The 27978-nt window shown below is 41.6% G+C and overlaps 1 protein-coding gene across 1 annotated transcript in view; it reads left to right on the top strand.

Annotated features, from left to right (window-relative positions):
- Positions 1-15717, top strand: part of GUCY1A2 (guanylate cyclase 1 soluble subunit alpha 2) — a 1089165-nt gene extending 1073448 nt beyond the window's left edge. The window contains exon 8 of the mRNA XM_085621484.1: positions 13410-15717. Within this exon, the coding sequence (XP_085477610.1) occupies positions 13410-13617 (208 nt within the window). The 3' untranslated portion in view covers positions 13618-15717. The remainder of the gene's footprint in view (positions 1-13409) is intronic.
- The last annotated feature ends 12261 nt before the right edge of the window (positions 15718-27978 follow it).

Below are 27978 nucleotides of genomic sequence, written 5' to 3'. Positions count from 1 at the left end.
TCTCATTCTCCTGGACATCTAAGCTCCTCGTAAAAAGGAGAAAACGGTAAAAATCCCATACTCAGTGGGAAGCGTCTGAAGATACATCAAAGCAGGCCTAACATGTTTCAGATTCAAAGATTTCAACATAGGGATTAAAAAACGCTTCCTCCGCCAGCTTTCATAAAAGCAGAACATTGTAAAATGCAGCATGTCCTGCGGAGACAAATTGTCACAGTCGCAGGGTGCCCTTGCTTCAGGCCGAACCCACCCACATGGAGTTGACAAAAAATGATGCGATTGATTCAATCTAAATCTGGTCAGTAAAAACCTGTTGTGCTGTGAGCGAACCGTGACAAGATACGGCTCCATACCCTGCATGGTTTTTAACAACATGTGACCTCGAACTGATGACATCTAAAGTTCTAAGTATTCTCTCTCCAGGCAAGGGGCAAGTATACACCCCTGACGAACACCAAAACTCATCGGAAATGAACGAGTACAGGCTGAGCCCTGAGACAAATGCACAGAGGATAAAGTCTTTGAGTGGAGGACAGCTAAAAGGGCCAACATTTTAGGAGCAACCCTCATCACACTGAGCAAGGCCCACAAAAACTGGCTCACCCACAGACCCCTGCCCCCCTGCCATTATGTATCTGGCCGCCCAGAAACAGTAATAATCTTACTCCCCTTATCCACCAAGTCCTGGAAACAGTTCACTATCCAGAAATTTGGAAAAAAGCATCTGTTAGACCACTATTGAAGAAACCAAACCTGGATCCAACTGAACTGAAAAACTATCGCCCTATTGCTGGCCTAACAATAGTGGCTAAGATTCTGGAAAAATCATTGAACACAGCGCTGACTAACTATCTAGATGCCAACTACCTACTGGACACCTCACAACATGGTTTTCGTGTTTGTCATTCCACTGAATCAGCCCTTGTCATCGCAACCGATGAGATCTACAGGGTGGTTGTACAAATGACACTTGACTTTCCAATAGTGTAGAAGCAGCCCATGTTTACACATTTGTTTTCGATAATGTTAGACATGGTATCAGAGACAGTCTATAGTCGTATTCTGTTGTCATGACATTGATCAATGCACCACGGCCTATAATAAAAGTTGAAGGGCAGCCATTCACTTCAAGTGTGATTTTGGGGCAACAACCAAATATATTTTGTCACTTCACATGGCGATCTCTCTTTGACTTCTGTTCTTCTTTGCAAGCAGCCAATCTTACATGTGCACTTCTCGTCGTGATGCACTTAGTTTCTCTTTCGCGTTGAAGACCGTTATGAATTGGTTTTCTTTTCCACAGCCTTTGAATAACTGGCCAATGGCAAGACATTTAGCTTCATGTAGAAATGAGAATCCACATCAGAAACACAATTTCTTTTCTTTGGATACATTGTCTTATGGGCCTCCACTTTTTGTTTCGGCTTACATTTCATTATCAACGCAAATGTATTCTAGGCTGGTCCAGTTTCAATCTCTATGACCTTTTGATCTGCACGTTCCTCAGCTCTTGCAGCCATGAATACCTGTTCTGGACTGAGTGTCTCTCTCAGCATGTGTCGTCTAAATGAATCAGAGAGGAAACCATCAATGATTCTGAGACACTTGGCTTCTTACTCATTGAATTCACTGCACTTGCAGTACTTGATGAGGGTATCACTTCTTTCAAGAAACTCATCCATCATTTAACCAGCTTGCTGTCTTGCCTGGTTAAAAAATGTACCTTTTGTAGTTGACATTCAGCATTGGACTAAACTTGGCTTAAAATGTCTCTTTGATTTGACGGTTCAATACTACATCAGCTTGTGACATTTTCTTTATCATTTCTGTCACTCAGTCACCTGCAAGGTTCTTCAAGAAGTTGATGATCTTTTTGTCATCTACTTCTTCTAGAACATCTATGAAGGCATCAAACTTTTCGATCCATGTAGTCCATCTGGTGCCAATATTCTGCTCTTTGGTGGTATGGAAGGAAAGTGGTGGTTTTAAAAACACAGCAGCATCATAACTTGTGTTGGGCTTTACTGACATTGAAAGTTTATGCTGTCCCGATGATGGTCACTGCTCACTTGAACCTGCACCTTCTGTAAGCGTCTGCCGTGTGCTTACGTCTGGGTCATCATGCCCAGGCTGATGTACAGCGTGATGTTCTTTCTTAACGGTGAGTAATAGTTTTGTCTCTTGCGCTTGTTCATCACTGCTCTCAACCATGTGCATCACACCAGGTTATCATTTTCTTTAGCATTTCTTTTTGGTTCTGTTATGCTGCGGCAGAGTATCTCTTCTTTCGGGCTTAGCAGTAGGCTTGTGGTGGGCTTTCTGACTGTGCTCCTCTGTATGGCCTTCACCTTCTTTGAGGGCCTTGTAAGTGCTAGAACACTATTTGACTCCACATACGCCAACCGTAAAGTGCTTCTTGGGCCACATCTGGCACGCACGAAGAGTTTGCTGAACCTCAGCAAACTTTCAGGGAGAAAAGTCTAGTTCCTTTGAGGTATGCATCCCAGTTGTCGCATCTGTCCTAGCTCTGGAGCACGCAAATGACCATTTGAGAACGAACAGTGGTATGCTTTTAGGGAAAAGGCGCTGCAAGGTTGATGTCACCCTCTATCTGTGTCTCAACGATTATCTTTCCTATGGTGCTGTAACGTGGGGAGAATCACTAGCCTTCCCAAAGTTGTGCAGCCTCGAGTATGAGAGGACGCGTGAGGCTACACTTACTTGAGAGCGCCGTTCACTCGCACGGCAACAGACCAAGATTCGGGATTTGTTGTTTGGACTCATTTTGACAATGACTTTACCTACAGACCGTGTGGGTCGGAATTATCACCACACTTGGAAAAAAAACTGATTACAGGACTCAGTAGCCTTGAAAAGGTCGCGGGGTAATCCCCTTGCTGGCTACGAAACACGTGTTGGCTTGTAAGCTGCATAAAACACGCAAATGACCATGCCACACAGAGCTCTGTAACACACATCTTTTTTCTCCAGCATGCAACCTTTAACTGAACACACTACTCACAAACTTTATTGACAACACCCAGACATACCAGATACCTCCCATCTGATAACGAAACTTTGCAAGGAGTCCGTCAAGGACCACAAGGTTTCTACTGAACATGATCACACTACACTACAGAGGTGAACATGCCCTGGTCAGTTTAAAATCTTAAAAAAGCTAAATGTTTAGAAAAGTGAATGATAAACCGTTTTTTGTTGAATACTAGTTTCTGCTACTTATTTAGTAGGATCTTGCTCATAGTAATCTGTCAAGGAGTTTGGCTACATTGTTTATTGAAAGACCAAGTGACGGTAAAAGGCATCCAACTGTTTTGGTGCAACGGAGTCAATGACTGGGGATTTGAAGGTGTCATCCCTTGTAAGGCACAGGGATACAGGGGTACCATCATATCATTATTTTTTTAAAGAGTCGAGGCATAGGTGGTACCCATCTAAAAACAAATTTTAAAAAGGCTGAAAGCAGAATCACATCCTGCTTACAGTCCACGCCTCAAAAAACCAAGAGGGAAACCCTCTTCCAAAGAAACCATGGAAGAGGGACCCAAAAAATTGAGTGAAGGAAGCAGATAGGCCGAGAGTGATAGAGACATCACTGCAGGACAAACACTCATGTGCAGAGCGCATCAGTGTAAGTCCAACAGTGAATTGTCCCCAAATGAGTTATATCTGTAAAGGGAAAGCCCAATCATGATCCATTGATATACTTGTCATTCTCATTGAAAACTGCAATGATTATATGTTAGAAAAGACTTTCGAGTGATTTGTGGATCTGCCACCATTTCTGGATGTGTGGATGTGTGACTCTAAATGATTAGAGCGTGACATCTGTGACTGGAGTCTGCCGTTTGAATAATCTTCCTGTAAACTTTTATTCAATCATAAATCAGCTGCCATTTGCAAGCATCTTAAGACCCAACTCTGCATCAATGACTCCTTACCCCATCCCCGCCCCGTGCTCTTGTTGATGCAATGTGAAGCAGTGCATTGGAATGCAAACATCAGGCAGTAAGGGAAGAGAAGATAAGTAAGAAGAGGTAGCAAGGGCAGGAAAGAAAAAACGATAAAGGGAAGGAAAGAAAGAATGATAGAAATAAAGGGGGAATGAAGTAGGGAATTGAGGGGGGAAAAGGAAAGAGATGAAGAAAGAGAGGCATGATAAAAGATACGAAATAAGAAAGATGGAGGAAGAAGTACATTTAAGGAAGGAAGAAACAGAGTAAGAAGAGATCAAAGTAAACGAGGAAAAAGGAAAGAAACGAAGCAAGGAAACAAGGAACAACATGAAGAAAATGCACAATGAAAGAAGGAAGGATGGCCAAAAGGATGGCAAAAAAGTGGCTTAAGGTCGAAATGAAGTGAGGAAGGAGGAAAGGAGGAAAGGAGGAGTAGAGGGTGAAAGAAAGAGAGCAAGGAGGCTGGAGGAAAAAAATGAAGGGAAATGTATAGATTAGAATACTTTGTATCCTATTTTTGTGGAACATATTCTGTTATAGAAATCTGAAACCTTCTCAGAATTTAAGATGCTTTTTTGGAATGTGTTTCTGCGGACCTGATTGCTTTACAAATTTACAGAAATGAAAAAAATACAGGAGGCTTTGGGGCAATGGGGAAACGAGAGAGATTGATTTTTCATACAGCTACATGCCCGTTTTCTGAGAAACCTGAATATGTGTCTGAAGTTTCATTCCATGAGCAAAATCCTTGCGGAACACTCACTGTAGCCGCGGCGCACGCTGTGGAACCCGTCCTGGGTACAGAACTCTGGCCATCGACACCGCCCTGTCAATCAAAGGCTACAATGTGAGGTAAACATCTGCTGAGCTTCTGGGAGCTCTGTGGCCTAGGCCTGTTAACCGGAAACAAAGCAGGCCAATAGAAATACATGCGGAGAGGTACGTAAGCACCACATGTGGACATGGACAATATTTGACTACGCATAATGCTTAAAAGCCAATTAAACCGACCATACGGTTCTCTCTCTATTTTGTTCCTTGGTAAAACTAGGTTAGAGTTATTTTAGATGGCATTCTCCTAACGTTTTGTTCACCTCGTTTCAAGTTTCATGATTGTGCGATGCGCAGTCATGTCTTTTAAATATTAATTCATTATTCATAGTGGAAATATTAAAGATGTATTTCTCTCCAGACGTTTGCTTAAAGTTATCTCTTTAAATGTATATCTGCGCCTTCTTTGCACATGAAATAGAATTCTGCATTTGGAGCTGAAATCCCACTTGACATGCTCAGGCATCATCAAATATTTCCTTCACTTTAAAACTATTCTGATATGTGATGATGCTACAGAAACAAACAACTCGAAAGTACAGACAAACAGCTCAGTCTCTTTGAAATGAGTGCAAATTACAGAAGCCTATATTTTCCGGCAGTCCCTCTTTTTGCAGTCACTCAACTCAATTTTATTTTGCCCATAAATCAATCCGCATCATCTATCATATATTATGTGGAATAATTGTTCTTGCATCAAAGAGTACGTTTTAACTCTTAGATTTAAATATTGAAAGAGTAGCAAGCAGAAACGTAAAGCTAATTGTAGGGTATTGGAGGGTTGGGTCAAATATTTGGGGACATTTAATATAATATGGAGTTTAACACATCAGCGCATTTAGGGCCAGATGTAGGTGGCTAAATACCGGTCGGTAACACCGAAATTCGGTAAATTTCAGCGTTACGCACCGGTATTTAGCCATTCCTAATGTAGGTAAGGAATCAGTAAATAAGGAATCGGTAAATACCGATTCCTTATTGCTCTTGCATTTAAGGAATCGGTAATGCCGATTCCTTAAATGCAATGTAGGAAGCACATTAAAGAGTGCTTTTGAGCCTTAAGAAATCGGTAATTACCACCAACTTCAAGTTGGTGGTAATTACCGATTTCCTTTAAAAAATCACTTTTTTGTTTTTTGTTAAGTGCCTTTAGGCACACATTCACGCCCTTAGGGCATGTATGTGCGCCACATGTTCACACATGCACATTTCAGGGGTGCAACAGGGTGTCCTTTTGACACCCTGGCAACCTTGAAAGTGCTCCCGCTATTAGCGATTCGGTAATACCGAATCGCTAATAGTGAATGTCTTCACATTCATTCCTATGGGCCTCCAAGCCCATCGAAATGAATGGGTAGGTATTCCTTATTACCGAATCTCAATTACCGATTCGGTGATAAGGAATATTGAGGATTCTGTATTTTTTACCGAATCTTTACCTACATAGGAAATACCAATTTCTTAATAGCGAATCAATAAAATTCGCTATTAAATGTAAATGTGCTAGTACTTATATAGCGCACAGCTATCCCGGACCGGGGTCTCCCGGCGCTGTATTCATAACGCTAGGGAACCCTTCCTGGCTTTCCCTGTGAAATGTCCACTCCTGGGCATCCCCAGGGTGAAGCCAGGCATCCCCAGCGCTGTGGGGCCGTTGTGAAGATTAAGCAAGCTATTGCCCAGAGTTGCAGCATGGGACCCATGATTAGAATAGGCACTGAGGCGAGAATATCCGGTCCGCGGAATTCATAGCCCGAGACCCTGCCGCGACGGGAATCGAACCCTGGTCCCTCGGTATTTCAGATTTACCTACATCTGGCCCTTAGTAATTGTAAATAAGGCAACAAACTTGAGGCAGAACATACAAGTATTCGGAGATTAGTATAAATCTGACATGCAGTGCGCATTCAGGCATTTCTCGGGGCATGTACACCGGCACCATCTTGAATCAGCTGTCCAATCCTCATTGGATGGGTTATAGGATATTAAAAAATGCGGCTCCTCTATTATGTTTGTGGTAAAATGAAGTGTGTACTTTAAAGAAGGGTGCAATGAAAAAGTGTACTGTGTTTTGAGATTTTTTTCTATTACAAATTGGTCTTGAGGAAAGCTAGTCAGAGCTAACACTACCCAAGGCACAGTTTTCAAAACTCTTTATTAGTGAAATTTGAAAATCAGTTTTGCTAAATCCCTCTGGTAAAGTGATGAGGAATTTCTCTTCACTCATCTATTGGAGTCTGGTCAAACGTCATTATCCCAAGGTTTTTAAGTTCACCTTCCATCACATTCCATTATTAGAAGTTAGAGATAGGGTTCCTTAAAAGTAATAGGAGCTTAAACATATCACCTTGTTAACCACATTGTTGCATCTAGAGAATGATTGATAATTGATTCTGAAGAAGATGTGATAAAGACACTATTGAATGTGTAGTGTTGTGTAATTAATTCTGGAGAAGACTTAAAATACTTTTCATGCATTTATGATTATTGGTTCCTGTTTTTATATACTTTATTTACAACCCAAATCATATTTTGCAATGTGACAGTTGAAGTTTAATAAAGTTGTTGACACAAAAGGACTTTAAATTAACACTCAATCTCAAAAACCTGCAACATTATGGTACACAATAGCAATAGCATCAAGTCACGCCTACGTAGTTATGTTATGTTATTTTAACTTATTAAGTGCCCGAATACCCAGGGGTGTCTTGGCACTGAAGTTAAATGCAAACTCAACTGAATCATGGCCTAACTCTGGAAAAGCCAAATTCTAAGACTCTTTCTAAAAGATGATAATGGGTTTGCGGATCTAATGTGCAACCGGAGAGAGTTCCAGAGTTTTGCAGTTCCATAACTCAGGCTTCGACCCCCCCAATTGGAAGTACGGAACCAGAGCACAGTCATAGCTTCAGAGAAACAAAGTTGTCGACAGGGGAAGGACCACTTGAAAAGATTTCTTTTAAAAATGGGTCCTGTGTTATTCAGTGCTTTGTAAGATAAGCACACGGTCTAGAACTTAATGCGACTTTCCACTGGAAGCCAATGCCGCTTCTGAATTTCTTTGGAAACTGATTGATATTTGGGCAGATTCAGTAGGACTCTTGCGGCTGCTTTTTTTATCTTCATGCAATTTTTTTAGGTCTTGACTTTGTATGTTTTGATACAAACCGTTGCAGTAATCCAGCTTGGATAATACAAGTACAGTCACAACCATCCTCCTAGAGTTGGCCGGGATGTAAGGAAGAATTTTCTACATTTTCCGACTTAGAAAAAAGGAGGAAGAGACAATGGCGTTTATTTGATATGAGTAAGACAGTTTATTATCAAGAACAACTCCTAAGTTTTTAGCTTTTGACACAGATTTGGGCAAATCCCATAGCTCTGCTGGCCACCATGAGGCATCCCATATTGGTTGGAGGTTGCCAAAGATCACTGTCTCTGTTTTATCAGAATTGAGCTTTAGACAATGCTTGCTCATCCAGATGTTGATTTCTCGCATACACTGTTAACACCAAAATGAGGAAGAGGGTTCATTTTTAAAGGCAGCGACCACAATTTGTGTGTTGTCAACATTAGATGTCAAACTAAACCCAAATTGTTGAAGCAGGGGAGCTATTTCCGACACTTAGATGTTAAAAAGTGACAGACTAAGGGAGGAACCCTGAGGAACCCCACAAGGCAGCACATAAGGCGCCAATATAAAATAGTCAAGTGCAACTGATTGAGTTCTGTCCGTCAAGAAAGAAGATAGCAGGGAGAGTGCAGAACCTGTTAATAACTCGAACAACAGGGTTTGATGCATGTCCTTTCCATTCAACTCTGATTTTGCTAAACACAGGTGGTCTGACCACACCACAAAGGGCTTTGCTACTTTGGCAGTCTCGGTTGTGAGTTAAGATACCCATTTAAGAATCTTGAAAGAGCTGTTACACTAAACAAATAATGAAGGTGAAGGTGAAGGTGAACTGTGCAATCTCATGTCCCTTCCAAGAGAAACTTTAGAATCCTGTGCAAGCAATGATCCACTCTGTTGAACTAAGTAATGGTATTTAATTGGGTGGTAGTTGGAAATGCTGTCAGTTTTTCTTTGTGACTGTGGTAATAAGGTGTATATTTGAAATTAGACTAAGGTTTAGGGCCTAAAACTACAAAAAATAAGTATATCACCCAGAGAGTTACAACTTTGCATGAGTACCGATTTCTTAATTTAGTCATTATATTTACAATCCATACAAATTGCAAAGGATTGCCAAATCAAGCCTGGAGACCTGTGACAATTCCAGGTTTCCAGATTACTCCTAAAATAATTCTATGAATTTAATTTTCACAGAAGCAAGTCCAAACATGCATATTTCCTAGCCTGAAAATCTGCCAGACAAATGTAAATGGACTTCTTACAATTTTTTGTATTATCCGCATGGACAACTTCCTTGCTCCAACACACTTGTCACATTTGAAGTTGTTCCTCTGCCTGTCTTCAATTGGAAAGAGATTTAATCCCACCCTTATATATCAGGTCATTTTTCACCACTTTTCCAGGGTGTGATAGTGTTGGAGAAGAGTTTGTTAATAACAACAAACTTTTAAGTTTGTGGCTGTGCCTAACCTTGCAGGGAATTTCGATGCCTGCTCCCTGACCCTGGAAGAACAATAAATCACACCAGAAGTGGTTTTCCACGCACAAAAAGCCTAAAAAAAAGTCTACTTGCCTGTGGAAGTCAAATTTATATCTGCAAACAACTTTGAAAATGTGTCCCTCTATGTCTAGCCAGGTGTTCCTGTTAATTTCATATTTGATCATTGGCACATTGAAACACTGGTTTGGACCTCCATTGAAGACACTGCATTTTACACTTCGTAGGTTAAGGACCTTTAATAATAGGTGTAGCCCTCAGCATCCAATAGTGTGATATTAAATATTAGCACGTTGCACAGGGTGGCTACACTGGCAGGCTTTCATTACACCTGTCGCTAAATTTGTGGCCAACATAGATTGGTGAAACATAACCAAATCAAATTAAAATGCCAATACAAATTACCAGTTTTCCCAATGATTTAAGCTTTCATGTATTATCTTTACCCCTCATACTAATCAATATCTTGTGAACTATAATACTGCGTTCTTGTGAATTCCAGGCACATATAATGCCGCCAAGGGCCTCTGGCAGAATCAAAAGACTGCATCAATCAATCAATCAGGGATTTGTGAAGTGCACTACTCACCCTTGAGGGTCTCAAGGCACTGGGGAAGCTCTGTCTCATCCGAAGAGCCAGGTCTTGTGCCTCTTACTGAATGTTTGTAGTGTGGGGGATCGTCTGAGGCTGAGGGAGAGTTCGTTCCAGGTCTTGGCCGTGATGTATGAGAAGGCTCTTCCCCCCATTTTGGCTCTGCAGGTGCGAGGGGATTAGGCCAGGGCGAGGTTGGCAGAGCACATGTTTTTCCTGGGTGTGGAGAAGCAGTATCTTTCGTTAAGGTATTGGGGTCCGGTATTGTGGAGGGATTTGTAGGCATAAGTGAGCAGCTTGAAAGTCACTCTCTTTTCGATGGGGAGTCAGTGGAGGTCTTGTAGGTGCTGGGTGATATGGTCTTGTCATGGGATGCCAAAGACAAGTCTGGCTGTGGCGTTCTGGATGGTCTGGAGTTTGAAGGGAAGAGATTTGTTGATTCCGGCATAGATGGCATACCTGTAGTCCAGTTTGCTGGGTATGAGTGTGTGGGTGACGGTCTTTCTGGATTCAGGGGGGATCCAGTTGAAGGTCTTGCGGAGAATGCGGAGGGATTGAAGCACGTGGAAGATACGGCACTGATCTGTTGATTCATAGTGAGGGAGGAGTCGAGTATGATGCCAAGGTTGCGGGTGTGGCCCATGGGTGTGGGGAGGTTGCCGAGGGCGGTGGGCCACCTGGTTTTGTCCCACGCGGCGGGTGTGTATCTGAGGACAAGGACTTCCATTTTCTCCGAGTTGAGCTCCTATTTGAACTGCATGATTCTCTCAGTTTGATGGCACCATAACCATCAATCAAAGCAGGCCCTTATTGGCTTGTTTTATAACTATAAATCACTTGCTAGCGGTGTGCATAGTTATAGAAATGTTTATATTGTTCTATGTTATACATTTATAAGACATAGAACTCTACAATCCTGTATAAAAGCCTGGCTCTAGTGCTCTTTATATAGGCAACTTGTTACACAGCCACTCGCCAATTATAAATTAATGATGTCATAACTGAACTGTAATAAATTATTACAATTGATATCTGACATTACAATGCCTCCTGCCAGCAGCCGAAGGGAGAGACAAGTCAGGTCAAAGAGCATAATTAAAGCAGCTTTTTAAGGAACAAAATGAAATGTTACTTCTCTTTCTTCTACTCTGTTTCTCTAACTGTATGGTGACAAGCAGAAAGGAGTGATTTATTTCCACATGTGTATTGTTTGCACTCCTTAGGTAATTATAGAAAAGTTAGAATCTTCCTGCATGGTTCTGCACATTCCATGTTAATGCACCTTTAAAAAAAATGACTTGTATTAAACTGATCCTAATATCTTTTAGCAATAAATATCTCACAGCTTTTTGGCACTAGAGATTCTATTTTTGTTCTTCATGTTTGCAAACATTTTCTATCTTTCATATTAAAGACCTAAGCACCAAGGATTTAAGTGATTTGTGGGAAAGAGGATGGTGTGACCATGTATTATAAGAAATAAATTACCACGATTTATGTGATAAGGATATTGCAAGTCTGTCCAAAAACAGAAGCTAGAATAGATGAGGAATTTTAATTATCTAGGCATAACACTAGACACTAAAATGTCCTGCTACACACATTTGGAAAAAATCAAAACTATCTTGATCCAAAACTCTTTACCAATAATAAAAAAACATGGGAATAGTACCACAAAGGCGTCCCCCGCACTTGAAGTGTATAAATACAGGGCACAAGCAGCATCCCTCTACGGTGCAGAAATATGGGGGGCTACCTGTAGGAACACTTTTGCGAGGTGGGAAAATACGTTTTTTAGACTGCTGCTACGTCTTCCTGTGCGAATACCTATTATTCCCATTGTTATGGACTTGAACATAAAACGTATCGACCATCAGGCCATATTGAGACCATTGCTGTTTTGGGTGCAAGTATGGACACAACAGAATTAGCTAGCTATAAAGAATGGCTAGAGGACTTCCTAGGGTTCAACAGAAGTAACTCTCTTCAGTGGGTTAGGCATTTGCATACATGGTTTGGTAAACTTGGGCTAAGGCACTTTTGGGAAACTCCCACTCTATTGACAGCAACTGCCAAAAAGACATTGAAAACTGCTTTTTGGGTGTTTATACAGAACAGTGTTTCCCACAACCCCAACATTGGTAGACTAACATCTCAGTTCTTGCTTACAAAAACTAACTCCAGTTTTTGAATAATATCTAGATGAAGTACATCCCCAGCTGACAAAAACATTGTATATGAAATTTCGCTATGGTATACTGCAAATCAACTCAAACACAGCGAAATGGGGGCAAAGGACTGGTGTGATTAATAATGAGGACTGTTGTGTCTTATGTCAATCTAATTCACAAGAAAATGAGTTACGTATATTATTCTTCTGTCTCGCATATGGCATGCCAGCAAAAAACCCATTTAAACCCATTTGTTGAACCCTGGGAACTAGGTCTTGCTCAGAAGCGTTTAGAATACTAAAAACTGACACCATACAGAAAATAGTTTTTAGTGTCAGTAGATATATATTCACCGTGGGTATATTAAGAGAGAAAAAAGGCCTGAAATTTTACTGTCTAAAAAAAGTAATGTGTAGCTTTAATTTCTAATATGTATTTTTTTGTTGCACTTGCACTTTGAAATTGCGTAGAGCTCCGATTGAACAAATTGCTGCGCTCGCTTCGTCTAGTTCCAGTTCGCTTATGAGCACTTTCAAAGCACCTGTACTTTGGTTGCAGTCTCGACTCTAAAGCACTTTTATCTTAATGTATGCTTTGGTATTGTGTCTAGTTGTCCCAACCTGGAATTTATTCTCTTCATGTTTTAACTATATAGGATTAGAAGTTTAGCATTTTTATTGCATTCTAATATATTTGATACATCATTTGCCGGTGTTATTCTTCATATTCTTAATATAAAATCTTTTAGCATTTGCCTAAGGCGGCACTAAAGAAATGTCCAGTATTTTAAACTGTGTTTTATTAACAAATATGTATAAACTGTATACTATGCATCTTTTATGGTTTTATAAATTGAAATAAAGATTAAATGATGATGTTGATATTGCAAGTCGCCATGGAGTTCCATAACCTTTTAAAGGTTCTCGTCCTTTGGCCTTGTTTCTCTATATGGTCATGGAATTCCTTTGTGACTTGTGAAGTCCCTTCTAATGTACGACAGGGGCTACATTTATATTATGTGGGTTAGCTTTTTTAGGTTTTGATAAAAAAAGCACATCTAAATTCATTAGGCAAGCTTGGACTCATGACATATATAATGTGGATTTATAGTGTCTGCCCCCCTGCAGGTTCAGTTAACTAATTATGTTTACTTTTGTATTATTTCTTGTCATTGCTGGATGCTTATCGTGTCTTTTTTATCCCCAAGGCTTTTGAAGGAGGAAAAAGATTTTTATTTCACTCCACGCTCCCGTGAAGAGCTCCCGGACAACTTTCCAAAGGAAATCCCTGGGATCTGCTATTTCTTGGAGGTCAACACTGGTCAGAAGGAAATGAAGCATTCCCTCTCGGCTTCAAGAATAAGGAAGGTTTCGTACAACATTGGCACCATGTACCTTCGAGAGACAAGCCTATGAGACCTTCTGCAGATCAAAGACTCATCAGAAAAGCACAAGCCCATAACTGGGTCATGACAGCAGAGGAGAGTCTTTCTGTTTCACTGACTTGCTCAGAAAAACACAGTAAGAGCTCTCTGTATAATGCCAGGCAATAATTATTTCAGAAGTGGATGTCTACTGTCTGTAAGCAAAGTGGAGTGGTAGGTTAATGACATATAACACACACTGAAATACACTCACACTGAAATACATACACACACACACACAGTCTCTCACACACACACACACACACACAACCACACAAGACAAGAGCCAAAGCAAGGTTGTAAGTCTGTGCATACCATTACAGATAGTTATAAACTGAAACACTATTGCTACACAGTGCACAATGTCTATAAAAATAAGCCAGATTGTCTTTTGTTATTGGTTCCAGCAAGAAACCCCCTTCGGATAAAGTGTGTCCCACCAAGTGCTCATAGTCAATCATTTAATTGCTCTGTGAATATTGGAGCTCAGATGTAGACGTTCACCTTGATCTTTAGTTTAACAATATGAGCTATTTATCAACAAATTTGCCATAGATTATAAAGCACTTACTCACAAAGCAGCGCTGTAGTTGTTAATTACCTAGGTAAAAGAAATAGGACACAACTCACAAAGGTACTTGTATAACTAAGACTGACTTAAATGTTAAAGGGACAAAAGGTGACTTTACACTCATAAATTGATGCTTTGCCTCATAATATTACATTAGTGAAGTGTGATAATATGTGTGAGCAAAATGTGCTGCCTTTGCAGATAATGACTCACAAACTCCCAAGTCTGTGGTTATTCAACGAACTTTAGGGTGGGACATTCCCACCCAGGATACGGTCAGAAGTAAACTCTTTAGATATGAAGGAGTAGATGGGTTTCCATGCCAGACTCGTGAAGGAAAAGCCCCCAATATTGATGGTGCTGTAGGGGAAAGTGATTTCTGTACAGGGAAAGATATTTCCCCCTTGACGAAAAAGACACCTAAAATTTGCACTAGTGCGGCACTGCATTAAACTGAAACAATGCGCAAGTAAATTATTTCTCGTGGAAGTAATCTCAAATTCACAAACGAATTCTAGAACTGCAACTGGATTCTGTACCTGTTACCTCTACCCACGTGCACTTCTGCTATCCCCTGTTAAGTCCCCAAAACATTGCAATTTCACTTGAAACATTAAGGTTTAAGTCTACTGAGGCACAATTCCGATTTTTTTTATACTTTTTGTTTATCCAGAACGCGCCCATAGTGCTCAGATTTTAAGGATATACTTGGAAAGTTGTCAGATCACATTTTTCCTCAACCACATAATATTATAAATCAGTCATGAAATATCCCGTCTGAGCAATGTAAGTGCTTGTAATGCAGAAGTTCATGAACCGTTCGCATACATTTTAAAATGCATATTTAAAGCGACATAGGCAGGTCCTAAAATATTTAGCTCATAACTTTGACTGATACGTTTTATTTCACAGGAATGTCTCAATATGGGTTTTAATAATCTTGGCTGTTCTCTTTCTCAGCAATCCAGCAATTGCTATAAATCTCTTACAGTAGCAAACTGAGTGTCAATTTCCTAAATCCCTCTACCTAATATGTATGCTTACTATTGTGTTACGAGAGCCTGTTGCACAAGTCAACCTGCTGACGACTGGCTCTTTATTTCACTAATCACTCGTGGAAATCACGGTCGGGTGCGAAGTGGAATAAACGAGGACATTTGAGACTATGTGCTTGATTGATTTTATCAAAATATAAAGATCGAAATCTGTTGAACACATCAGGAAAATGCAGCAAACACGATTACAGCAGGACTTTTATACACCCACACACGAAGTTCACTTATTTACAGATGTATAGAAAAAGGAGGCTAGCTCAGTTCTTTCTTGGCAATGCTATGTGCATAAATTAAAATATTGCATACATACCCTCACCCCCTCCTGCTAAATGAGGCAGCCTTTCCTCTCACTCGATCCAACTACTCATAGGCTATTAAGAAGCATTCTAAGCGTTCAAAATAGGCCCATTAATATGGAAACAAGATATGTCACGTTAAAAACTTGGCACATGTCCCAACATGCGACATTTAGAAGAATGTGTTTGGTTTATTGTTGCAGTATCTCCCACCTTTGAACATGTGGCTAACCCACCTTGTCTCGACAAATGTGCACATCATGTAAGAAATTAACATAATATGTTTCAACATTTTTTGTCACAAATATCTTTTTTTCGCACAGTTATATATGCACTGTCGGCATGTAGTAGGCCAGACTCCACATCGCAGTAGTATGCACTGTCTGCATGAAGCGGACAAGCTTCCAAACTGCAGCAGTATGCACTGTCTGCATGGAGTGGGCTAGATTCCACTTTGCATCAGTATGCACTGTCTGCATGGAGTGGGCCAGATTTCACTTTGCATCAGTATGCACTGTCTGCGTGGAGTGGGCCAGCCTCCCCATTGCAGTAGTATACATTGTTTGCATGAAGCCGACAAACTTCCACACCTCAGCAGTATGCACTGTCTGCATGGTGCAGTTCAGCCTCTACACTGCAGGAGTATGCACTGGAATAGCTCCCAGTTAGCTCCCAGTTTGCAGCAGTAGCCCAGCCGCAACACCTCTGCAGTATGCACTGACCCTATAGAGTGGGCCAACCTTGGCATTGTAGTAGTATGCACTGTCTTTATGAAGCAGACAAACTTCCACAACGCAGCAGTACGCACTGTCTGCATGGAGTGGGCTAGCCTCCACATCGAAGTAGTATGCACTGTCTGCATGGAGTAGGCCACCCTCCCCATGGCAGTAGCATGAACCGTCTGCATGAAGCGGACATGCTTCCACACTGCAGTAGTATGCACTGTCTGCATAAAGCAGACAAGCTTCCACACCGCAGCAGTATGCACTGTCTGCATGGAGTGGGCTGCTTCCAGTTGCAGCAGTGTGCACTGCCTGCATGGAGCATTCCAGCTTCAACACTTCTGCAGTATGCACTGACTGCATGGAGTGGGCCAACCTGTGCATTGCAATAGTATGCACTATCTGCATGAAGCAGAAAAGCTTCCATACCGCAGCAGTATGTACTGTGTGCATGGAGCACCTCAGCCTCGACACTGCATCAGTATGCACAGTCTGCATGGAGTGGACTGCTTTCAGTTGCAGCAGTATACACTGCTGCAGTATGCACTGACTGCTAGGAGTGGGCCGACCTCTGCATTGCAGTAGTATGCACTGTCTGCATGAAGCAACTCCTGCCTCAACATTGCAGTAGTATGCACTGTCTTCACGAAGCGGACACATTTCCACACCTCAGCAGAATGAACTGTGTGCATGGAGCAACTCAGCCTCGACACTGCTGCAGTGTGCACTGTCTGCACGTAGTGGGCCAGCTTCCACAATGCAGCAGTATGCATGGTCTCTATGGAGTGTGCCAGCCTCCTCATTGAAGCAGTTTGCACTGTCCTAAGACACGAAAGAGAGCAGCTGAGTTATAGGTGACTGCACTGCCTAGACATGTCACTCAGTAGTAGTAAGGGTATTGCCCACCTCAGATGGCCAGCTGCCAAAAGACCATAAATTAAATTCACATTCACAAGGGTATGAGAGGCAATACGTTATAAGATTCACTGTGTATATTCAAAGTACAATTGATTAGAGAGTCCACGCAGAAGCTTGTATTCTTAGCCTCCCAATCTGAGAGCAGGTCTGGGTCTAGGTCATCAAAGCTGGAAAACGTCAGGATCCTAATGCCCCTGGGTACTTTCTTGTTCTCCAGGTACCTTTTAAGGGTAACCCCGTCCCACCACTTGGACCATAAATTAAATTTATGGTCCTTTGGCAGCTGGCCATCTGAGGTGGGCAATACCCTTACTACTACTATGAGTGACTTGTCTAGGCAGTGCAGTCACCTATAACCCAGCTGCTCTCTTTCGTGTCTTAAAACTTTCTAAGGTTGATTGCACGCCAGACGCACTTATACTTGGTAAACATAAGTTTTGGCGACAACAGGGAAGAACTAGCTAAGGACCTATTTAAACAGAATAATGAAATTAAACAAGCAGCATCAAATTTTGGCAATCAAAAGGAGGGGCTGAAACTTAAATTTCAGAAACTTGACAGACTCAAAAAGAATGAACTGTCCAAGTGGTGGGACGGGGTTACCCTTAAAAGGTACCTGGAGAACAAGAAAGTACCCAGGGGCCTTAGGATCCTGACGTTTCCCAGCTTTGACGACCTAGACCCAGACCTGCTCTCAGATTGGGAGGCAAAGAATACAAGCTTCTGCGTGGACTCTCTAATCAATTGTACTTTGTATATGCACAGTGAATCTTATAACGTATTGCCTCTCATACCCTTGTGAATGTCAGTTTGCACTGTCTGCAAGAAGCGGAGAAACCTCCACACCACAGCAGTATGCACTGTTTGCTTGGAGCAACTCAACACTGCTGCTGTATGCACTGTCTGCATGGAGTGGGCCATTCTCTAAGTAACAGCAGTATGCACTGTCTTTATGGAGTGAGCCCCCATCCACTTTGCAGCAGTATGCATGGTCTGTAGAAAGTGGGCCAACCTCCACATTGAAGCAGCATGCACTGTCTGCATGAAGCGAACAATCTTCCGAACCACAGCAGCATGCACTGTCTGCATGGTGTGGGCCAACCTCCAGATTGCAGTAGTGTACACTGACTGCATGGAACGGGCAAGCCTCCAAATCAAAGCAGTATGCACTGTCAGCAAGAAGCGGAAAAGCCTCCACACCACAGCAGTATGCACTGTCTGCATGGAGCAGCCCAGCCTCGACATTGCAGCAGTATGTATGTCTCCATGGAGTGGCCCAATTGCCACATCACCACTGTATGTGATGTCTGCATTCAGTGGGATAGCCTCCAAGTAACAGCAGTATGCATCTCTCCATGGAGTGGAACACCCTTCATTTCGTAGCAGTATGCATGTCTGAATGGCATGAACCTCTCTCCAACCTGCAGCCGTAGTCATAGTTTGATAAAGTGGCAGTATACGGTACTATGATTTACCTTGCTCTGATCAGGGCATTTATTTTTCAACTTCAACTTAAATTAATGGAAACTTTTAAACGAATCAGACCATTTTAATCGATCCTAGGCAGCGCGCATGTGACCTACTGTAATCAGCAAAAGGACTCTAATCCCACCTACTGCTTACCATTGGTTGTGTCCTGCATTGCTCTTTTTGCAGCTTCCTAATTGGTTCTCGAACTGTTATGTGACTTCTGTTTTCTTGGTGAATAGTTCTGCTCAACAACACATGAATTCCCCCACTGATTAGTAGCCATCCACTTTGATGCTTTAATGCAGGTACTATTTGGCATTGCATGCTTCTCTTAACCTCTGCAGCCTAGATATAAATGCCTGCTGGTCATAGAAACAGTGTCCTCTCTCTTGGTGCGGTGGAGCAGCTAGTGGCTTTCTGCTTACAGGTATGAGTTCCCTTGCAAACACTCTGCGTCTCCACACCCATTCTGCCGTAGCTCGTTTAATTAGGCCACCACAGGGGCCCACGGAGCTCCAACATGCGTGCTCTCAGCCTCCTGATTTGCACAGAGCCCTCCCCCACTGTCTGAGCACGAATGCAACGTTTCCCTCAATCCACCCTTTCCCTGTGCATGTAGTGAAGCGCCATCCATGTACTTATCTTTAAGAGGGGGAACATTTAGGCCCTTTTCTATGCATTACTGACCGGCTAGTTATTTTTCTAAATAAGGCTACCACAGGAGCCCACGAAGCTTCAAAGTGAGCTGCTCTCAATTGATCCACAACTTGCCATTTTGTGTTGTGTAAGGTAATCCTTCTTTAATCACCGCCTTCAGAGTGAAATAGGGCACATACACCCTCCATGCTGAATTGAAGAATCAAGGTAGATTAAATGATGGAGGAATGGTGTTAAACAGAATTTGGTTCTTGTTTCTGAATGCGAATTGGGGGTTTCGAAGCCCACAGAGGAGCTGCCATCCTCCCTCAGCTCAAACCACACTCCAGAGAGATGGTGTCTCTCCGTAGTGCATGCTATTTAGCTGTGTTGGTGGGGTGAGCAGGGAAGGAAAGGCAGGTGGGGGTGGGTTTAAAAAAAGAAAATTAAACTTACTGGCCCATCGCCGCCTCTCCTCCGGTGTTCTTACTATGAAAATGCAGGAACAGGAAACACCCAAGCTCCCTAGCCAAATTGGTTTGAGCACCGTGGCTGAGTGCTCAGAGAGGGAGTGGGAGCCTGGGCATGTTCTCCACCCAGGCTGTAATGCAGCCTGGGTGGAGAACATGCAAAGTGCGCTTTACGGTTATATTGGCCTGAGACGGCAGTGCACATACCACTCCTCCCCTTGCTGGCTGACAACCCAGTCCAGTCCAGCCCCGTCCGCCCCTTTATCAAAACTGTGCCAGAACCGTAAAAATAAAATGCTAATATTGTGATGTTATTATCATTTTATTTTTAATATGCGGCGATGCTTCTCCGTCTTAGCGGAGGAGCCACCACTGGTGTCTCTAGTTTTTGGAGGGAAATTGTAAGCATGTTACTGGGAAAAGATTAATAGAATATTATGCCAGCAACTGATATTAACATGTCTGCAAATGTAGCTTAATTCTTGTTGTGCACTTTGTGAATACATGCATGCGAGGTACCTATTTGACAATTACAAGCTTGAGAAAGTTGAATTGTGCAGCAGTTTTATTAGAATAAGTTAAAGTTGGTTGTAAGTGGATTCTAGACTTATTGTAGGAAAGTCTCTTTACACAGGTTCCTGGCCTGCTGAGGTAAATTGGCAATACAGCCTGCAGGATACCAAGATTTTTGTTCTATCATCTGCTGACACCGCTCCGCTGTTTCTAAACTCCAGAATCATCAACATTGCTGTACCAAACAATATCAGTATTTTACATTGTGGTAGTAACCATCATCGCTTACAATCATGTAATTCACAAATACTTGTTGTATGATCTCCACAGCAAACTGCGTATCGATCTTTGTTTAGACACATATTGTACAGCGATCACATTTTTAATCATGCATACTCTAATAGTCACCCCATAATTCACATTTGTGTGCTTCTCATTCTATCAATTTTTATGTATTAATCACCCCACCAGCTGGTTATTGTGTATCAACAATCCCAATAGCCAAGTACTATATAACAAACATCCCATTGAGTAGACATTGTGTAGTAACCATCCAATCAGCCAGATGTTGTGAATGAAACAGTGCATCAGCTGTTTGGTCATGGGAGTCTATTTCAAGGTCACCCACCCTATGCTCCACAGCATGCTGATGGTTGGTGACTGGTGGCAGGCCCTCTGGCAGATGGAACTATTATTTCATTGCCAGTTTCAGGCATATATTTTGTCGGTAGCAGCTCCAGTCCGTCATAAAATAATCCCTTGTCTGGCACAAGAGCAGCCCCATCCCAGCACATGAACGTTCACAGTTCTAGCACATGATGTGTATAGCATCAGTCCTAGTGCTGCATGTTTTGACTTATTTCTACCTCTGAGCAAAACGTTTGTTTGCTCTGCTTGTTTTGCACATCACTGCCAAGGCTTTACATATACTTCATAATGTATAACTGCTATGTGCTTTCTCATTTACATGCATTTTCAGTACAGCAATGTTTTTTATTCTTTGCTATTGTATTTCTAACTCATATGTTAAACATTTATGAGGCAGGGCATTTAGAGAATCACAAGCTTATTTATTACCAAAATAAAGTTGAAAAATATTATCTAAGACATCCTTGCAAACCACTCAAGGGGAGAGGACTATTAGACATTCCAGTGAGAGCATCTACGACAAACAGTCTGCCAAGGTTGCTTTTTCTTGCGTACTTTCTTGTTCCCTTGGGAACCCCAGTATGAAAGAGCAAAGACCCAGGCTACCCAAGGACAGGTCGCAGACTGGAACAAGCGTTTGCAATGCCATAGGTCTCGCATTACCTAACGTTTTAGCTATTGGCGCTGCATTATTATTTGCTAGGCAAATAGATCACACTTTCAGTAATGCGAGAACTATTGCATTGCAAATGCTTGTTTCTTTGGATTGCTAGCTCGTTATGCCAGGCCCTTGTACGCTCAAAGCTGGATGCACTGAAAAATGAGCTCCTCTTTTAAATTTTGTTTCCGTGTAACGATTCATTCATTCAGTTTGCATGAATAATCATGAAGATAATTCCTTTCAACTTTGCCCTAAACATGTAGAAGTCCCTAATAATCACAGCGCTTGATAATCTGCACTGTGCTGCAAACCCATGGTGTTTGTAATTCTCCCTTTTTGCTGTGTCAGTTTAACACATATAAAAAGTTGAATATTCAAACCATATAGATCTGGTCAAAGCGTAGCGACGTAGGGTAGTTTTTCATTACCTGGGAATTGTTATTTCCATAGATCTTCAGAATTTTATAGTTTTACATTTTAGGTATTTCACATATTTTCTAGTTGTGAAAAACTCTTACGCCAAAGTTTTTCTGTCTTGAAAATACCGACTCCATTCTGACTGCTCAATAATACAGTAAAGCACTCACCCAACAGTTTGCCATTCCAGTTTCAAAGATATTGCTTCAGAGTTTTTTAGGTGCTGCAACTAAATGGTGTGTGGTTTGAATAAAATCTGCCTTATGCCAGACAATCATGCACTAAAATACAGTAGCTATCAAACACAACATATCTGTATTCTAATTGTTTTGTATCCTGCATCAAGTAACATCAGACAACATCTGCAAATTTGTCAAGTACTCGTTTATTTTACTAGGAGTCTTAAGTCTAAGGTAAATCATAAACTCTGTATCAACCATTAGTGTAACTTGGGATCAAATTAAATTGTAAATATGAGAAAGGAGATGAAGACGTAGCCCCACTTGATCTGCACAATTGACAGAGCAACTATTTTCCACATTTCCCAAAAGTCGTACTCATAGAGTCAGATGGCAAAGTACGCCATCCACGTGCGTGCTCCTTGGCAAATTGCATCATTTTCCAGGTGCTCACACTTACGGATTTGAGCCTGTCCTTCAATGTCTCTGCTTCCAGGTGGCCTCTACCACTAAGGTTCAGTATGCAACGTGACTCAGCCTGATACACAAGTTAACCACCAATTAGTCACCCCATCTTTTTCAGAGTGCTTTTGAGGACAACATTCTGGCATAATGACCTCTGCAAAACTCATATATAGAAATGTAGATGTTTGGTTTTGAAAGAGGAGCAATATCATATACCAAAATTCCAAGACTATTTGTTCAAGGAAACAACAGGCTAGATTCACAAAGGTAAACTGAGACGAAAGTCTAACTTTACGTTGTTCTCAAAGGGCATTTACGAGTAGAAAAGTTAGACCCTTGTCTCAGTTTAACGTAAGTTTTGTTCTTAAGTTTAACTAAGATAAGTCATTTGGTTTAAGTTAAACTTAAGACCAAAACTTAAGTTAAACTGAGACAGAGGTCTCACTTTTTCTGTTCGTAACCGCCCTTTGTGAATATCGAAAGTCATAAAGTTAGGCAGTTGCACAAATGCAAATAACCAATTTTTAACCACAGCATCTCCATGCATGCATTTGATTTCATCCTAAGCCATATTGGCCTGGACAATTGCTCAAATATTTGAAAAGGGCTATTCTGCGTGTTTATTGTTTAAAGACTTCCAGTGTCTTTGTTATAACTGGGGACTGAGTATCCCTAATGAAGATACAGGCGAGATGGTGTTGTAGGACACCATCCCCTCTCTAGTAATTGAGGGGAAGTCAAACATATATTGTTTAACTGTGATTTTAAATACCAACCTTAGAAATCCTAAGGTTTTCTACAGTGTGTTTATCTGAAAGCTTTGCATGTTGCTTATCACTACTATTATTTCTCTCTTTTAGATAGTCATAATGTTTCTTGCTATATGAAAAATGAAGGGTTAAGTTACCCATTGCAGACTAGAAACACGCAGAACTTTCTATTAGTTGGTATTTCCACATGACTTCTTAGGTAATGTGACATCAATAAAAATGTCCAACCCTCACATGTAATCTGCATCTAACAAGGGCTTCTTTGAGATGCTCTGGGGCGTGTTTAGGTATCTCTAATACTACGCCTATACCATCCTAATCAAACGCCACAGGACGTCATCAAAGATATTCACACCACATAACAAAGGGCTAAAAAACGTCACTGACGTAATAGAATGCGGCGTAATAGAATGCCAAGATGTTAATTATAGGTCATCTGGTTTAAGAACCGTACACTGCAACATGAGTTACAGATAGCTAGGAATGCGATTCAGAACATTGATCTAAAATATTTCTTTGGTACTTGCACTTGTGCCCCTACCTCATATTCTCATGTTGACAAGAACATATTAATGTCCCATTCGAGCTTAAGCATAGAGAGACAGACAGACAGATAGATGGAGTGGCAGTCATAGCTAGGTAGATATGCTTCAACTAATCATTCCAGAAAGTAAATATAAGTATGTTTAGTGTTTTAAAACCTGAATTTCCTTTTAATCTTAACATGAACGCTCTAAAGTGTCGAAATTGTGAGTTATAGTGCAGCAGAAGCTGCCCCTGATCACTTTTTTTTGTGAATAAACTTAAGTATGGTCAAAATGACATTGTCACGGCATGTGTGTCACAAGTGTGTTTTGATGCATGACACTACTCACCAATACAATGCACCGAATGTACACGCCATCCAGCAAATGGCAGGAAAGATTGCCTTAAAAATGACTGAATAAAAGACAATCGCAATGCAAGGGGGAAAATTCACTAACAAACAAATAATCTGAACGTCTGTAAATGTATTTTCAATTGCACAAAGGGGCAATGAGGAAACACAAACACGCACTAGATTTGGAAACAATGCCCAATGCTCACGGATTGTGTATTCAGAAACATTCTGTAGGTGAAATAGGGTAAATAGCATAATAAAATAAGGTTCAATTCAGAAAGCTATTAGTAGACTTACACAGCACAACTGGCAACATCTAAGAGTGCAAATGCAACCCTGTTATCCACTAAAATGTCAATGTATACTCAATAAATGTGTTTACTCACATGCAAAATGATCCTTGCATGGTGTAATTTTATGTGTTACTAATTCACTTTAACGGAGCAAGTTGTAGATATTTTATGGTGGGAAACTTGCAAAAGGTAATATAAACCCACAGAATCAAATTTTTGTTTGGTGAATTCACAACTTCTTAGCTGGTATTTTACTATCCTCAATGTGGTTGGATACTTGTTTCCATTAAAGGCAAGAGTAAGGTCCTGTTTTAGAGTTTGGTGGATAGGATATCCAATCACAAACATGGTGGTTATCCCGTCTGCCTTCCAAAACGTGCCAAGGTTACATAATGCACTTGGTGCAGCGAATCAACGAGACACCTCGGAGTATGGTCTCATGTCCAGGGGAGGACCGGAGTGGTTTGTCTACCCTCCTCGGCTGTACCGGGATGAGGCGAGGAGGGTAGGTGAACCACTCCGGTCCCCCGCTGGACATGACACCATACTCCGAGGTGTCTCATTGATTCGCCGCACCGGCTGAGGCGACATTCCCGAAAGTGGGAGGTCATCAAACACCACTACTGGAGAAACTTGATGTAGTGATTTTCTGTGGTAGTTAGCTATTAGCCGCACCACTAAGTGTAGATAGATTCAATATACACATATTAGGTCCTGAAGATTTGCCACGGTATTGAGCAACCATTAGGCAAGAAACATGTTGACCCCACGAGAAGAGCATAGCTTCAACTGAACCCTCACGTCAGGGAAGCTGTCACTCTTTACGCTTTTAATGAGGTGGATAACCAATCTGAATAAAAATATTATTTGGAATATCTAACCTTTTTTAATGCACTCACTGCACTTCACTGTATCTACACTTTCACGGGCCACACCCCCCCCACTTCATCAAATGGCTAAGGAACAAAAGATCTCCGACAAAGAGCCCCTTCGCGGGTGCCCGTTGGGTATTGCAGCACCGACCCAACGAGGAGCAGGTCCGGATGATGAAGCATGACACGTAGCTTGCTGGGTACCCTAGTTCCGCATTAGCGGGATCCCCTCCGAATCCCTCCCTCTCCTAGTACTCCTCCACCACCACCAGCCCCTCGATGGAGGTTGATCCTCTTATTTTGATTAACTAGGCACCACGTTTAGAGGAATAGCATTCACATTTGCTTTAAGTAATTTGCACTTAACCATAATTTTAAGGTGCATTCTACTGTTTTTGGAAGCTCCTCTCTAGTCATTTAAATGCCCATTTTTAATTCCAGAGTGAGGCGTATGTTCGCGATTTGTTGATGTTAGTGAATTTACCCACAGGTGGCTCCCTTGCTATTGTAGTACCTGCAGTCTTAGAAAACCTTATAATGTAAAAGGCCTCAACATGATAAATGGCCAAGACCACCACTGTGAGTGCACCCCTGATGCTGAGAACCGTGTCATTCAGAAGTGCACCATAACTTAACACACAGAATCAACTGTTGAAGTTTGGGCAATCAAACGTATTTCTTCTGAGTTGTGTGCGGGTTGATACAAGCATGGTCTGGGACCAGTAGAACTACACCTGGAGCAGTGAATGGCAAGAGTTTATCAGCTGTCGATAGGTTCAACACCAGCTTTCCCAGGTCATTTTGTTGGTGTTGCAGCAATTTCTTTTAGGTTCTATTGAAAGTGAGACATAAATCTAATTGAGCCCCAGGCTAGTGGTTGCAGGCTCTGAATGAAAATATAAAGGCTCAACTCAGCATTACTGTAAATGGAACAAACTTTGCCCTCATTGCAGTTGACTAAAAGCAGTCAATACTGTAGTTGTTACAAGGAGGCAGTAATGCTTTTGTCTCTTATACTGGCTTTCTTGCAAGCCCTGTGCACCACAGGAACGTCTCTTTTTGGGATGTTCTTGTGGCGCACAGAGCTTAGCAAAATCTACAAGGCCACGTAAAGCCACCCTGCATGGCTTTTCATGGACTCGTAGATATGGTGTGAGCAACCCAGTGCAGCGCAAGTTGCTGCTTTGCCTCACACTGTGATGGGGAGGAGTGCCGTGGGCGTTACGGTGAGAGTTCTCAAGTAACACCCATGGCATATGACACATTCCCAGATTTACAACAAGTTGTAAACCTAGGAATGTGGCAAAAGCCTATGCCTCACCAGGGGAGGCGTATGGTAGGCACAATGAGGAGATATTACTTTATTTCTCCTCGGTTTTCATCTTTCTATGTGTGCTACATTCTGCAGCACACATATAAGGAGGAAATTGCCTCCATTGATTGTTTTTGTGAGGGAAGGTATCTCTTCCTGAACAAAAACAATCATCCCTAGAATGCAGACACCTTTGCACCAAGGTGCAAGAGTGCCTGCATTGGCGGAAGACAGCCAATTGTGCACCAGTAGATATGGCGCATTCCTGCCTTTTTCTTTTGACGCAGTGCAGCGCAGCCCTATGCCTACAGTTTGTAAATAAGGTGCAGAGTTGCTGATTTGATGGTATTCAGTGGGGCTGCAAGGTCCCTGAAGTTACCGTACCACTTCACGCTGTAAAAATAAATTCAGAAGCACCCTTCGCATTTTAATACCCGGCAGGGATAATCAGCGCACTGCATTCGATGCTAGAAGTAAGTATTCTGGCATACGTTATAATTCTGTAATTGTTACTGCTTTTGATTGGCACGATGAGTCATTCTTATTTTATTTTAAGATTATTTGAGGTTTCTGTGTGACAGCCATTCATTATCCCACTTTAATCTAGCAGCTATATCAATGCAGCCAGCTTGCAAAGTACAACTTCACATTTTTCGTACTCATTTCAGCATTGTGTTAAACTGACAGGCAGATGTCTACATGCTTGAGCGGTATTATTAATTCACTTTCCTTTCTAACTTGCTATTTCAAGACCCTCACGACATTTGCATATCAGGTGGCAATTACTGCCCTCGTGCTGTCACTGCAGGGTCTAATACATAGGATGCTCATTGTTAGGAAATGGTATATAAAGCACATAATCTCACATTATGAGCAATGGTTGTTATTTCACGCAGTGCCCATAATTTGTCAATTACTAGCTATGGTAAAATGACTAAACATGCATTGAGTGAGTTCTCATGTTACCCTTGTGAAGCGCATGGACATGTGGGAAAAGGAAGTGAAGAACAGGCCAAGATGAGGCTGGAAAGTGGAGTGATGTCAGAAACAAACTTTATACATCCCAGACCATCATCATTCTGTAGAGTCGAGAGTTTAATAGGAAGTTACCCCACCATACAGCAGTACAAGAGGAGATAGAAGTTTATTGTTTTACCCAGTGCTTATTTGTAAAATAATGCTTGCTGGTGCCCAAAGGGCTGCTG

Source organism: Triturus cristatus, chromosome 8 (genome assembly GCF_964204655.1).
Source record: "Triturus cristatus chromosome 8, aTriCri1.1, whole genome shotgun sequence".
In the NCBI taxonomy this organism is placed as follows: Eukaryota; Metazoa; Chordata; class Amphibia; order Caudata; family Salamandridae; genus Triturus; species Triturus cristatus.
This window is presented reverse-complemented; position numbering and strand designations above follow the sequence as displayed.